The sequence below is a fragment of the Entelurus aequoreus genome, linkage group LG02 (genome assembly GCF_033978785.1).
Source record: "Entelurus aequoreus isolate RoL-2023_Sb linkage group LG02, RoL_Eaeq_v1.1, whole genome shotgun sequence".
Lineage (NCBI taxonomy): Eukaryota > Metazoa > Chordata > Actinopteri > Syngnathiformes > Syngnathidae > Entelurus > Entelurus aequoreus.
The window spans coordinates 46,119,245-46,134,244 of record NC_084732.1 but is presented as its reverse complement, the minus strand read 5'-3'; the positions used below and the strand labels follow the sequence as shown (position 1 = coordinate 46,134,244).

The following is a 15,000-nucleotide window of genomic DNA, read 5'->3' as shown; positions in this document are numbered from 1 at the left end:
TGGGCGCAGTTGGTGTTCCAACAGGACAATGACCCCAAACACACATCAGCTTTAGGTTTGTGGAAATCATGGCAGGATATTATTTCTACTACTTTTCCAAAAAACTGAGACATTTCATTGCACACATGGGGAGTTGATCAGATGAGTATTTTCTCCAGCTGGTTGTCTGCTACAATCTGGGTAATGATTCCTGGTTGAGTAGTCACTGCATTGCCGGAGGTTTGGGTAAGCTGGGGACTCATGTGCACCTCATGTGATGCATGCTTTCTTGTGATTTACAAAGAGGATTATGAAAATAGAACACTGACTCTGCAGAAATGGTCTTGAGGTTATCCTCGTGACATATTTGTATTGAACACTACAATACTGAACAGCTATATACCATATGTTAACATTTTGATGATAAAGTTGTCATGAGTTGAGTCCTTGCATTTGCCACGGCAACTCCTGTTCATATATTGCATTTTGTAATTTCCAGGACAATGTTTTCTATTTTCTTTGGTGTTCTTTTGAAGATGAAGTTTAAATGTGAAAAGTCCAAACCAGTTGCAAATGTCATTACATTTTGGGCAAAAGCTAACACAATTCCTTTAAAAGAAAGAACATTTCCTCCAAATGTACTTTTCACCCTTAAAATAGAATATTGATCAGTTACTGAATATTGTTGCAGACGGCTGGTTCGAAATGTTTGTACTTGTGTATATGATGTATTAGTCACCAGGTAGGGAAGTTTTTGTCATAGATCCATTTTCACTGGAATTTTTTAGGAAAATGGTTTGATGAATTGCCACCGTCAAAGATGGCAAGGAAATAATCATACTTTGCAGGGGATGTTTGCATCCGGACACTAAGTGCGGGCGGAAACTTTGCATGTATGGGCGTTTGCTATGAAGGTATATTCCCCATTAGGTAATCAATTGCAATCCTATGTCCCTGATAATATTATCAGATGTGAATATTTTCCTGGCACATTTTAAATATCTCAAAACCTTGGACATTTCATGTGGATATTTTTTAAGGTGCCTTGACCCTAGAAACATTTTGACTGGTTTTGGACCGAATTTGTACACTGAATTAAAATTAATAAGCCATACTGTTTGCTGCTTTGTATTTTGATAGTTTTATTTGTTAGCATATTTAACGTCTATTCTACATTCAGGCATTTCAACCTGCGGATGAGGAGAGACACTTCGGTATTTTCTCCAGATCTCGAAATCGAGGTGTCAGGAGAGGAAGCACCCATTGATACGTCGCATATCTACAGTGGCGAGCTCTTGGGTATGTTTCCTTTGTCATACAGTATTACATTCTATCACAGCACTTTGAGCAACTTCTTACATTTTTGATCGACTTCACTTCAGGACGACCTCCCGCTGTCTTGTCTCCTGCTGAGTTAAAATTACCCAGACCACCTCTTTGTCTCGTGTACTTGCGTGCGTGTGAATCAGACATAAAAAAACTTTTTTTTGTGTGTTTTATTACCACATTTATTGTCAGGTTATCTCTGCTGCAGTGCAGGATGATATAAAACGTTGCTTTTTAGGTGTTTACTGTAAAGAATGTCTCTATGAAACCATCATGTCTGCTGCAATGATTTGAGGTTCAGCCAAGAACAGTATATTCGTTGTGAAAATAGTCATTACGATGACTAGAATGTTATCTTAACTCTGGATCATTTAGTGTATTTTGTTTTTAAGGGGAAAAGGACACGCTGACCCATGGTTCTGTGATTGAAGGGCGCTTCGAGGGCTTCATTAAAACCCACCAAGGGACATATTTTGTTGAACCCTCCGAAAGGTACCTTAAGGAGAACAATGTGCCCTTCCACTCCATTATCTATCATGAGGATGACATCAGTAAGTATATGATTCCGGTTTTCCTGACGGTATGAGATACAACAGTTTAAAGGGGCATATTTATAGAAATGGCTTGAAATGCATTTTTAGAGCTATGTAAAGAGCTACATTATCTTCTCTAACGGCCATATAATGTTAAAACTACAAATAAATAGGTAGAAGTCAAGTAGAATATAAGTAGGTAAACATGATAAACATTAAAATAAGAAAATCACAGATAGTGAACACACAGCCCCACCCTGCCTCAGCAGGCTGTTATTTCAAAGGTGAATAACCTGATCCATGTTGGTTTAATAATAGGATTATAGGGAGACTGTCAATATATTTGCAAATTACATTCAGGCCTATCAACTATTTTGGTATTCTGGGAAATGTTTTTGTGACCTGATAACGCTATTCATGGCAACGCTATCCACTCATGTCATGAACTGTCTGTCTCTATGCTAATACTATCCACTCATGTCATGAACTGTCTGTCTCTATGCTAATATAAGTGCCATTTCCCCATCCTTATTCTGCATTGTAGTTTGCCAACTGAGCTTTATGAGGTGTATTCAAGGATAGATTTGGGATTAATGCATCTTGTCTTCAGCCATGTACTCTGCAGCCTCATAGTTCAGTTCAACTTTTCAATTCCTTTTATGACAATGGCAGTGCAACCTAGAAAAGTATTTGGAGAGTGCTGACGTCCCAATATGCTTAAATCCAGTTGGTAATCCATATCTCCCAAAATGTAATCACTTGTTTTTATCCCATTTCTGACATTTCCTGAAAGATGAATCAAAATACGACCATGACTTTTTGAGCCAATCTATAGCGGAGAACAGAAACGTAGTGAAACCTCCTGTCAGACATCCAATGTCTTTGTCTCTGTGGGTGGAGGCAGGGACGCTACACAGTAGTAGCTTGTAAATAATGTTGTAGAAGTGATTTGGATCAGCCCCAAAATGTAATGACTTGCTCCTTATCCCATTTCAGACATTTCCTCACAGTTAGATGAAAATACGTCAATACCTTTTTAAGCCATCTATAGTGGAATGGAATAAATTTAGTGAACACTCACAAGGTAACATAATAGAAATAAGCTGGATGAGGCCCAAAATCTAAACAGGTTGTGTTCCTTATCCTATTTCAGACATTTTTAAAGTTTTCAGGAAAATCAACCCATAACATTTTGAGTTATGTTGCCAACTAACTTAACTGTTTATTTCAATGTTTCCCATGGTGATAATTACAATAATTCTAAGACATGTTTTGTGCAATATTACGATATATATTGTAGTATGACATGAAAATGTTATTGTATGAAATAACTACTGTTTGTATAGTAATTTTAACATCTTGACTGTGGCTAATATAACTGCAGCAATGCTGCTACTTTGGGGCAGTATTTATGTCACTTGAAAAACTTTATGGTGAGAGCTGGCGGGAGCATGGATTTCAACAATGTCGCAAGGATGCAAAACACCACGCTGGCTAAATCAACAAGTCCTGAAGAGGAAATGGTGCCTATTTAATTTTAATTAAGAAAGTCAAGACGTCAACAAAAAAATTGGTAGGCCAATCTGTAAAACATGCCGCCACTGAGCTGTTGTCAGCTACTTGAACACATCTGTTCTTTTCTATCACTTAAAGACACTACATTAAGTACAGAGACATTGTTAAAATGCGACCAAGTACTAACATTACCTCAAAATCACGATGTGATAAAAAGAAAAACACCAGAGATTTTGACGTAGTCGTCCAAATTCAGCTTGTATGACAAGCAGTCCCGCAGACACAGATAAATGACAGATTCAATCTCTAAATTCAGGTGGCCTAGTAAACAATGTCGAAATAAGTGCCGATATTAAAAATACATTTTTTTTAGTTTTTTGTCTACTTTTTATATATAAAATATAAGCAACATCGGCATTCATTTCATGTGTGTAATATATTTAGAATTTTAAGAAAAAATACTATATAGTGATATAAAAGTACCAATAACGAGATATTTATTTTTAGATTCATATCGCATGGCTCTATTAATTAGTGTGATAGCAAGGAAAATCCAGGTCCAGGCCATTAAAATTATTTACCAGAAATTATACTGCTAAAGTGTAAATTCACACATTGTTAAGCACCATGTGCACTCCAGGTGTAGGTACTGTAAGTAGCCTTGAGGGTAGGGTTTCAACTAGCATTATTTTGATAGTTGATTCGTCATCAACTATCTTAGCGATTAGTCAACGAATCAGATTATGAAGCGTACACGTATTCAGCGGCTCTGGTCATCGGCTTTCTAAATACAGCTTAAGATATTTTTAGGCATGTACTAACAGAAAATCTAAAACTACAATACTTTTTCATAAATATTTATTTATACTATAACTGTGTTGCTCATTGGGCTGTTACAAAAATTATAACTGTTTTAAGTTGTGTCTATTTCAAAGCCAAGCAAATAGCTGATAAAAACAAAGAATCTTTGTTGTTTGGTCAGTGCCAGGAACATTAAATGGCGAATTGTTGCACCGCTAGTTCAGAACCATATTTTCAATGTGTTTCTAATTGTAATTGCTGACAAGTGCAGTGCTAATACGCACAGATTGTGTTTGCAAATTAAGCCTTGCACATACGCGCAGATCAATTTTCTCTGTGATTCTGGCTTTTCTTTGCTGTGGAGCTCATCATGCTGGCGCAGTGGCGCTTCACAGTTCCATTCGGCACACAAGCAGGATTAATGCGTCACATCAGTGTGAATGTGTGTGTGAATGGGTGAATGTGGAAATAGTGTCAAAGCGCTTTGAGTTCCTTAAAAAAAGGTAGAAAAGCGCTATACAAGTACAACCCATTTACCATTTACCATTAATGCAGTTTGTGCTAGCCTGAAGACAAGTTTGTCACTAAGTACTATAGTGGTATAGGTGAATCTTTTTCTGCTTTGTGAAGTTTTGAGAAATAGATTTGTTGGTTTGTGGTGAGACAAGCCATTGGTGATTATGCTTTTGATTGAAGCTTTCCCTTGCGTGACTTCTCCCAGATCACTGCCACCTCTTACTTAGAAACTGATAGCGCAGTATTTGATAGGCAAAATCATGTACTTGTTTTCTATCAGCTTATCCTCATAAATATGGCTCTGGTGGAGGCTGTGCTGACCACTCCGTGTTTGAGAGGATGAGGAAGTATCAGACAACTGCAGGAGATGAGCCTGCCAAAGTAAGTGCCAACATCACTGCAAAGCCCTTCACCTTCTCAGTTAAATGCCACATGATTAAATACATCCTTATTCGTCTACAAACTGTCTCACTCGTGTACCCTATACTGTGTGTCTTGTGTGTTGATTATTTGTGTATGCAAAACATCATTTTCCTTTTTTCAATTATCCTTATGCTGATTTTATGATTATGCTTTTTTTAATGTTCAACTGATGCTGTTTATTTATGCAGAGGGCGGTGAGCACATTTAAAGAGGAGCCCACCAATGGTCCTGTGATTTTAAGGAAGAAGAGGGCTACGGAAAAAGACAAAAATATTTGCCTATTATTTATTCAGACCGATCACTCGTTCCACGAGTACTACGGCAGTCGAGAGGCTGTCCTGGCACAGGTACCATCACACATACACAAAAAGAATTACTGTTCCTAAAGGGGCGTTCACACATCGCTGGTTTAGATGGCGGTTCATGCCAATTCACCATGCTCCGTCAAAGACCGTGTTAACTCCGTACACAAACCTCGCTTGGTTGTCACTGATCCGTCATAAACTCTCAGAAAAAAATAGAAAAAATGTATACGTGTTACATTTTTTGTGGCGGTCTTGGCGGTTTGAAATGAATCTTGTTTAAAACACCTTTCACCGTGTAAAAAAAACAGCAGCCTCTGTGTTTGCAACACTAGATCCATGATAAAACTGTTAACACCGCCATAATGTGTCAGTCACATTTTGCTCCTAAAACTTCACAATGTGAACACGGAGAGGGTGGAGATAAACACAGAATCATCACGGTCTCACACCATAGGACTGTAGTTTATGCAGAGTAAAGGGTGCAGGATTCTGCCACTTTCAGGAAGATCCGTGGTCCTACCGTGCCAATCCGCGTTGGTGCTGTGTTCAGAAAGGCTTTCTGTCATCAGTGGTACACGGTTCTCAAACCGCCATCTAATCTGGCATTGTGTGAACACACTTTTAATCACTCGTTTACTATACTTGGGAGGAATTTAGGATATACAATATATACTAGTGTACAACATTGCCTCTTGATGCCCTATACTTGAATGAGCAATAATCCAAACCTTAACTTTGGCCACAGATCTCCAGCCATGTTAAGGCTGCTGACTCAATTTACAAAGCCACAAACTTCTTGGGCATTCGAGACGTTGGCTTCATGGTGAAAAGAGTTAGGGTGAGTTTAATGTTTTCAAATCTATTCTGAGTGTTCGTATGCAAGACGTTTATAATCAATATATTGATATTTTAGCCAATGGCAGGTTATCTTTGTGTGAGAACCTTCACCTTCCTCTCTGATTGATCTGTTACCCCTTAGATAAACACCACAGCAAACGTGAAAGACATTACCAATCCTTTTCGTTTTGCCAACATCGGAGTGGAAAAGTTTTTAGAGCTGAACTCTGAACAGAATCACGATGACTATTGCCTTGCCTACGTCTTCACTGACAGGGATTTTGACGAAGGCGTCCTTGGTTTGGCTTGGGTCGCCTCTCCTGCAGGTTGGTCACACAAAGCCCTGTATCAGTAACTTTCTGTGTCATACTTAGAACGGGAAGTAACCGTACACCATCTTGAACAAAGCATCTAATTTGCTTTTACTTTTAATTTAATTATTTAATGGAAATAGTTAATTTTTATTTTTACGGACACTTTACAGACACTTTATTGGGCACATCTTCACAATCCAGTAAAAAGTAATTATGTACTTTTAGTAATGCTAAACTCTTGGAGAAGAATGCAGGGTAACTTAGTGCAAGTATTTCTGTGTTTAACAATATTGTTTCATCTAAAAAACACACCTACAAGGTGGGAAACTCAAAATTGTGTAATCATTATTGCATGGTAAAAACAAGTAAAGCAGACCATAATGGCAAAAAATATATAATAATGCTCGGTTGATACAAAACTGTTACTTTCTTTAAAAAATCAAAGTTGGTGGAATATTTCCTTACATTTACAGACCTGAGAGCCACATAGTGTACATAAATGTGTCTCGTTCTGAATGCTATTTCTGATGTTGCTCCCTAATAACATTTTCTGCACTACTGAAACTTGTACCCATCATGTTAACTTCTCTATTACAACAGGCTGAGAGAGTTGTGTTGTTTAAAAAAAAAAAAATTCGTTCATTTAAGACATTTAATATTAAAAAAATACCGAACTCCTTATGTTGAAAGATAACCTGCTTTGTATTCATTCAACTTTGGCGACTCAATGCTGCCCTCTGCTGAAAAACGTAAATACACACGCTGCCTTTTGATTGATTGAAACTTTTATTAGTAGATTGCACAGTACAGTACATATTCCGTACAATTGACCATGAAATGGTAATACCCGAATAAGTTTTTCAATTTGTTTAAGTCGGGGTCCACGTCAATCAATTCTTTTGTTAAAGATGTTTGTAAAGTTCTATCAAAATGTTTGACTAAATATTATTTATTTTGTTAATTAAAAATTGTACAAGCTTTCACTTCGATTCGAGAACAAATTGTACTTTGTTTGTTATTTTAGCTTTGGTTTGGTAGTGACCTAGCATTTTGGCCTCTAAGCAGCCAATGGCAGCATATGGCCTTTGTCAATCAATAATACACTCTGACCACAGCAAGCTCTGGAGGCATTTGTGAGAAGAGTAGAGTCTACTCTGATGGGAGGAAGAGGTCCCTGAACACTGGTATTATCACAGTGAAGAACTATGCCTCACACGTCCCTCTAAAGGTGTCTCACATCACTTTCGCCCATGAGGTTGGCCACAACTTTGGCTCTCCTGTAAGTTATATCTCATTAACCACTGGAAATTATGCGCCTCTGAACGTTGCTTTTCACATTTAACTTTTCAAAACATGTGTATGCACTCACAGCATGACTCCGGGACTGAGTGCACCCCTGGAGTATCCAGAGATAAAGAAGCGGGCAATTACATCATGTATTCAAGTGCCACTTCCGGAGACAAGCCCAACAATAACAAGTTTTCAGACTGCAGCATCCGAAATATGAGTGCTGTTCTGGTAAAGAAGAAGGACATTTGTTTTGTTGGTAAATTCTGCATTTTAACTTTTTAGTCTTGCTTAGTTATGTTATGCAAGGTAGGGATTCCAGTTGTAATTCAATTGTGTGTATCTATGTAAATATACAGTATCTGGACAACCCATCTGTGGCAATAGACTTGTGGAAGAGGGAGAACAATGTGACTGCGGCTACAGTGATCAGTGCAAAGATCCCTGCTGCTATGATGCCAACGAACCGGACGGTACCAGGTGCAAACTCCAACCTGGAAAGAACTGCAGGTTAGATGTATTCTGTTTATTGATTTTTATTATTTTCCAATTGGCCATACTTTGTGTTTATTCTATTTAGACAAGGTGTAGGTGTAGTGATGTAATCTTTGTTTACTTTGACTTGTTTCAAGTTGAAACATGTCAAGGTAAAACCAATAGTATACCTAAAACCTTGTCTGAATAGAAGAAACTGAACGTGTATTCAATAAGAAGGTAAGCCATCCAATTAGCTGTTATTTCAAAGTAATTTCCATATTTGTAAAGGCAATCAAAAAAATACTCTATATATAGCACAAAAGGTGAAGGTTGATGCACTGCAATGCATAAATTGGTCAAAAGACAAACATGTTTTCAAACAAATTAGTTTTTGGAAAAGCCAGGAACAAGAACAAAAATAGTTCTTGAATTTACTGTTGTGTAGTTACTGTGTTACACTGTCACATAACTGTGATGCCCACTATGTTTCTGAAATATGTGAATAATATTTGATTTCTTTCCTGCAGTCCAAGCCAAGGCCCATGCTGCACGGAAGAGTGCTCTTTTAAAGACTCATCAGAAATGTGTAGAAAGGAGTCTGAGTGTGCCAACATTGGAACGTGCAACGGTTTGATTGCTGGGTGTCCTACTTCTCAATCAAAGGACAACCTCACCTCTTGCAATGAAGAAACACAAGTCTGTCTCAATGGGGTAAGTTAGCTTTAGTTTCACTTGTAATTTGTTTCATGCTTATACTTCTGCAATTTACTTGTCTGATGCAGGTCTGCAGTGGTTCAATTTGTGAGAAGTACGGCCTTGAAGTTTGCACCTGTGCCAGTGAAACTAGCAAGAATGAGGCGGCTGAACTCTGTCACGTATGCTGCATGGAGAAAAGTGGGTGACAGGCTGCAAAAGGCGCTATTTAGAATGCACAGCTCCCATCATTGTAAGAACTCACTTCTTGTCTTTCTGTCGGCAGTGAACCCCAGCACTTGCAGCAGCTCGGGCTCGGAGAAATGGGCCGCGTTTTTCAACAAAAAGGTCATAAATCTGCAGCCCGGCTCACCGTGCGATAACTTTAGGGGCTACTGTGATGTGTTCATGAGGTGCCGCCTGGTGGATGCTGATGGGCCTCTGGCGAGGCTTAAGAATGCCATATTCAATTTAGAACTGTATGAAACAATTGCCGAGTGGATAGTGGTGAGTGTCTAAAATAGATTAACACATTCATGCAGATATGCACTACATCCTATATTTGACTGGAGTGTGTAAGTGTATATCATTTTATATATCTCTCGTCAAGGATCACTGGTGGGCAGTGCTTTTGATGTGCATCGCGCTTATATTGGTAATGGCTGGCTTCATCAAGGTTTGCAGTGTGCACACTCCAAGCAGCAACCCAAAACTGCCTCCTCCAAGGCCACTACCAGGTACACACAATACATGCAATGCATATCTACCTATTGGAATCAGCTGAGCACAACCTTAGAATTACATCCTGTCGCTCAGATAATCGACTTTAAAACCACTCTACTAGTGTACAAATCATGCCAAAGTACATTGGTGACATGTAAGAACCATATGAACCATCTCGGGCTCTTAGAACAGTAGCGAGTGGTCTCATGCTGGCACATTTAGATCCCCCAAAACATTATTTAGCTTTTTATAAATCCAACTTAAAGACCTGCCAACCATGAACACATTTTATAAGTACTCCACCTGATGTCAACTCAGTGAGCAACTTCAACTCTTGGAGCTGGAAGTAATCACTTTGTTACATATATTGCAAATGTTGATCTGAAATCAGAGGAGGAGTTCACAAATGAGTCTACAAGAAATCCATTAAAAAAAACGCAGACAATTCGCAGCCTTTATGGTCCCAATGGCTTAGCATGAGGTTAGGTTTTTTGCAAGAAGGTTTGCAGGATGTTGAGTGAGCTGGCCTAGCGTACACTGGTCTTTCAAAACAGGAGCATACTCCACGCCTTAGAGACTGAACTTGAAATTGAAACTGGCAAAATGTGAAAAAAATGTATGATAAATGTGTACCCAAGGAGCAGTGAAGTGTTAAAGTGAACTCAAAGTCAAAATGCAGTGTATAGCACGCAAAATGAATTTATGCTAACATTCGACTATTGCTAAAACAAAGGTTTGATCTGTTGTTGCCTTGTAGGTACCCTGAAGAGAAGAAGGCACCAACAGAGCAACTCACAAGGCATGCCGGTGAACTTTCGGCACCAAAGGGAAGACTATCAAATGGGTGAAATTAGGTATTGAGAGACTGGGAGCATTTGACAAGTCGTCACTTGCTAAATTCTAGCGCCTACACTGGAAGCACTTGAGTTGCCAAAAGCAAAGGAATAGTGTCTAAAGTCAATTTACGAATGAAGCCCTCATCTGGCTGACATCTTATCTCATAGGCGTCCCGCAGTGCTCGGCACTTTGTCCTCACCTCTTCATCCTCCACCTCCTCACCCTCACTCAGATTATTCATAGCCATGGCCTCCAATTCCTCTGTTATACCGATGATATTCAACTTGACATATCCACAAAATGCATCAACCCTCAGACTCATTCTACCCTCTAAACTGTCATTCTGATATCAGCTTCTTGATGCAAACAAATTTCCTTAAACTGAAGTGTACCAAATTTTTTATCTTCATAATAGGTCCAAATTCCCTCACCTCTATAGCAAAAGTTCCGACTCCTTAAATAATGCTACCCTTTCACCCACACCCCACCGCCGGAACCTTGGAGTCATCCTGTACAGTAAACCAGGCCCCCTCTCACCTCAAGACTTGCTCTACCCTACACCTCTTTCTGTGAAGAAACTTCAAGGACAAGGACTTACAAGGACACTAAGCAGCGGACCTGGCGGGGTGCAAAGCCCTCTGTTGCCGCACCCTTCCTGTGGAACTTGATTTTCCCACACATCCGTGACAACTGCTGACACTACTACCTTTGATACTAACTTAAAAAAACACCTGTTCCACACTGCTTTTAACTCAAAACTTTTTGAATCTTTCACATTTAGTAATACATCACATCACAACATTTTAATCTTGCTTTCTGTATGTATTTTTAAACCGCATTTGTTCTGTTTTCGCACTTACTTGTCTTACATTTTTTACCCTGTAAAGCATCTTTTGAGTTTTTGAAAAGGGCTCCATACATAAGATGTATTATTATTGTCATTATTATTATTAAACGGACTAATCCACGCCTACATGTGAGGTGGAACTCACGTTGCAACTGAATCGTCGTCACTGGACAGCACCCTTTGTGCTCTTGAGATGCAGAAGAGAAGTTCACCGAGCTCTGTTATGTGGTCTTGATCGTTAAATTTTTTTACTGGGCTGTTTTTTGTTTTATACCAGAGGATGCTGGCAGCTTACCTTAAGGCCCATCTCTTGAAATATTCTTACAGTACATTTAAATTTTACCGCAAATCAAAACACTTTTGCTGCCATTGTTATTTTACAAGGTTCTAAATGAAAAGCCATAAAAACAAAAACTTTTTCTAATGTATTGCCTTTATTCTTTCAGCTTGTACAGTTCTCTTAATGATGATTGTTTCTCTCAGGATTAATAAAACAAAAAAATGGTTAGGTAATTTCCTAAATGGTGCCTCCAGAAAGCTTTATGGATAAGTAAGTTTGGAATGGGCAAAAAAAGTGCATTATGCAGGGCATATTTAATGTGTGAACGTGAGTGTGAATGTTGTCTATCTGCTGGCCCTGCGATGAGGTGGCGACTTGTCCAGAGTGTACTCCGCTTTACGCCCGAGGGCAGCTGGGATAGGCTCCAGCACCCCCGTGATCCCGAGAAGGACAAGCAGTAGAAGATGGATGAATGGACTATTACAGCTTTGTTTTACCTAAATGTGTAATGTGATTTTTGTGTTAAGGGTGAGAGAGTTGGCTGTTTTTTGTGTCACTGAGAGACAACTTTGACTGAATTGCACGGCAACTTTTACCCAATCTTTACAATTCTGTTTTGTTTTTGTACTTAATGTGCCCACTGACAGCATTTCCAATTTAAGCTGAGGCTTATTGTCAGTGACCCCACAACTTAGGTTTTGTTTTAACTTTTGGTTTGTATGTGAATACAGTATGTTATAAATGTGAAAAAAAGTCTGTTTTAATGCCTCTTGCTAAATAAAATTCACTTCTGGACTATCAAGTACATTCAGTCTACATGTAACACCTCAGCTAATGGTTGTTGCGTTTGATAATGTCTTGTTAGAGATTTTAGTGACGCATTCATGTTTTCCACCAAATGCATGTATTTGTTTTGCATTCATGTGTTGTAACTATGGGGGTTTTCAATTTCTGTGTCTGATGCAACACTTATTTTGGGTTTAAAAGGACTTATGTCCGTACACTGGAGTGCTGAGTTTATAATTTTTTACTGTAACTTCAATGTTTTTGCTTTTACCTCAAGTATTTGCTTAATTTGAAATGCATTAATAAATCATCTTCACGTACTGCTTTGACGTGTGACATTTCTACACAATGAGGTCAACTGCACGCTGTCACCCTGTAAGTCAGCGCAAACTGCTTAAGTGGTTTGTCCAGCATGTAAAGACATTTATCGTATGTACTGGAGATCACAAAGATTGACATTTATTTTTTGCATAGGTTTTCATTTTGATTCACTACTGTAATTTGTGACAACTTTACAAAAAATATTGACGTAAAGTGTTGCGATTCCCTGAACTTGCCAATATTAGCCAATATTACAGTGCAGCCGGAAAGTATTCAGTTAGCTTTTTCCCACATTTTGTTATGTTACAGCTGTATTCCAAAATGGAATTACTTAATTTTTGATCTCAAAAATCTAGACACAATATCCCACAATGACAATGTAAAAAGTAATTTATTTATTTTTTTGTAAATGTAATAAAAAACTAAAAATCACATGTCCATAAGTATTCACAGCTTTTGCTCAATACTTTGTTGATGCACCTTTGGCAGCAATTACAGCCTCAAGTATTTTTGAACACAATGCAACAAGCTTAGCACACCTATCATTGAGCAGTTACGACCATTCCTTTTTTGCCCATTCCTCTTTGTAGCACCTCTCAAGCTCCATCAGATTGGATAGGAGTGTTAGTTTTCCTCCAGGATATCTATGTACATTGCTGCATTCATCTTTCCCTCTATCCTGACTCGTCTCCCAGTTCCTGCCACTGAAAACCATCCCCACAGCATGATGCTGCCACCACAATGCTTCACTGTAGGGATGGTAGTGGCTTGGTAATGAGCGTTGCCTCATGGTTTCCTCCAAACATGATGCCTGACATTCACACCAAAGAGTCCAATCTTTGTCTCATCAGACCAGAGAATTTTGTTTCTCATGATCTTAAGAGTATTTCAGTTGTGTTTTGGCAAACTTTCACTAAGAAATGACTTCCGTCTGCCCACAATACCATACAGGCCTGATTGGTAGATTGCTGCAGAGTCGGTTGTCCTTCTGGAAGGTTCTCCTCTCCACAGAATGCTGTAGTTCTGACAGTGTGACCATCTGGTTCTTGGTCACTTTCCTGCAAAACTAAGATGAATACAGCAATGTACAGAGACATCATGGAGGAAAACCAACGCTTCCTATCCAATCTGATGGGGCTCGAGAGGTGCTGGAAACATTGTCGTTAGAGGATATTGTGAGTTTTAAGAAAAAAAAAACTTTTGTAATGAGGCTGTAACATAGGAATACTTTCCGGATGCACTGTACAAATGTTTCTACACTCAATATTAAATGACACATTGTCTCTTATCCGGAGCAGGAACATCCTGAGACCTGAGACCATTGCACTGCACATCATCCAGATGTGAAGTGGAACCCAAAGATCACATCAGTGTTTTGAATGAACAGGTGAGTCTCTGAAGTGTTTCCTCTTGTGCTGCCTTGGTGGGTCCTGTTGACATCTCACAAACACGGTTTCTTCTGACATTTGCACATGCTGTGCACCAATTGCCATGGGACAAAAGGATGTCCTAAGTGGTAAAAAAAAAAAAATTGCACACAAGGAAAACATGTTCAAGACCAGTTGTATAGAGGCAGGATGGAGCCACTAGGTGGCGTTGAAATCCCACAATGACAATGCAGGCTAGAGACTCAGTAAATGGCATATTTTCACTTGGTGTGATTTACTTGACTTTACTTTCTGTCGTGTCTCCATATCTTTACTCGAGTGAACAGGTGTCAAACTCGAGGCCTGGGGGCCAGATCTGGACTGCCACATTGTTTTGTATGGCCTGCGAAAGCCTGAAAGTAATGTCTTGACGCACATTTTCTTATAAAATACTTTTACTGCTACTACTACATGTATTTTTAACTTTAATATTATAATACAACAAATGTTTGATAGCCATACATTCCAAACATGTTTTGTTAAAATGAAAATAAATATTAGATATGTTTGACTTAATTTTAAAGTTATCCATCAAATTGTTCACTATAAAATGAAAATAGCAGCCCAGTCACCAGAATTTTACGCAAGAAAAAGAAAATGTGGTGTGTGTATATATATATATATATATATATATATATATATATATCAGTGACGTGCAGTCACTAGAGGCAGGTGAGGCCCCGCCTCACGTGCCATCATGGAAAGAAAAAAATGTAAAAAGAAAAAAAAAAAAAAAAAAATTGTTATATGTATCCAGTGATTATACTATAAAG

The 15,000-nt window shown here is 38.6% G+C and overlaps 2 protein-coding genes across 4 annotated transcripts in view; one reads left to right on the top strand and one right to left on the bottom strand.

The window, feature by feature from the left end:
- adam10a (ADAM metallopeptidase domain 10a) overlaps positions 1-12,814 on the top strand; it is a 37,752-nt gene extending 24,938 nt beyond the window's left edge. For 2 of the 3 annotated variants that reach the window (XM_062027720.1, XM_062027738.1), the window contains exons 3-16: positions 1,160-1,278; positions 1,698-1,856; positions 4,951-5,051; positions 5,282-5,440; positions 6,144-6,236; positions 6,378-6,561; positions 7,665-7,828; positions 7,921-8,095; positions 8,196-8,346; positions 8,841-9,024; positions 9,096-9,207; positions 9,293-9,513; positions 9,617-9,743; positions 10,487-12,813. In XM_062027720.1, coding sequence (XP_061883704.1) covers positions 1,160-1,278; positions 1,698-1,856; positions 4,951-5,051; positions 5,282-5,440; positions 6,144-6,236; positions 6,378-6,561; positions 7,665-7,828; positions 7,921-8,095; positions 8,196-8,346; positions 8,841-9,024; positions 9,096-9,207; positions 9,293-9,513; positions 9,617-9,743; positions 10,487-10,590 — 2,053 coding nt within the window. In that variant the 3' untranslated portion in view covers positions 10,591-12,813. Of the gene's footprint in view, positions 1-1,159; positions 1,279-1,697; positions 1,857-4,950; positions 5,052-5,281; positions 5,441-6,143; positions 6,237-6,377; positions 6,562-7,664; positions 7,829-7,920; positions 8,096-8,195; positions 8,347-8,840; positions 9,025-9,095; positions 9,208-9,292; positions 9,514-9,616; positions 9,744-10,486 lie in introns of all 3 variants that reach the window. The other variant, XM_062027728.1, reaches the window with a different exon arrangement.
- Positions 11,416-15,000, bottom strand: part of lipca (lipase, hepatic a) — a 31,536-nt gene continuing 27,951 nt past the window's right edge. Inside the window, 1 exon segment of the mRNA XM_062027749.1 lies at positions 11,416-14,309. Within this exon segment, the coding sequence (XP_061883733.1) occupies positions 14,168-14,309 (142 nt within the window). The 3' untranslated portion in view covers positions 11,416-14,167.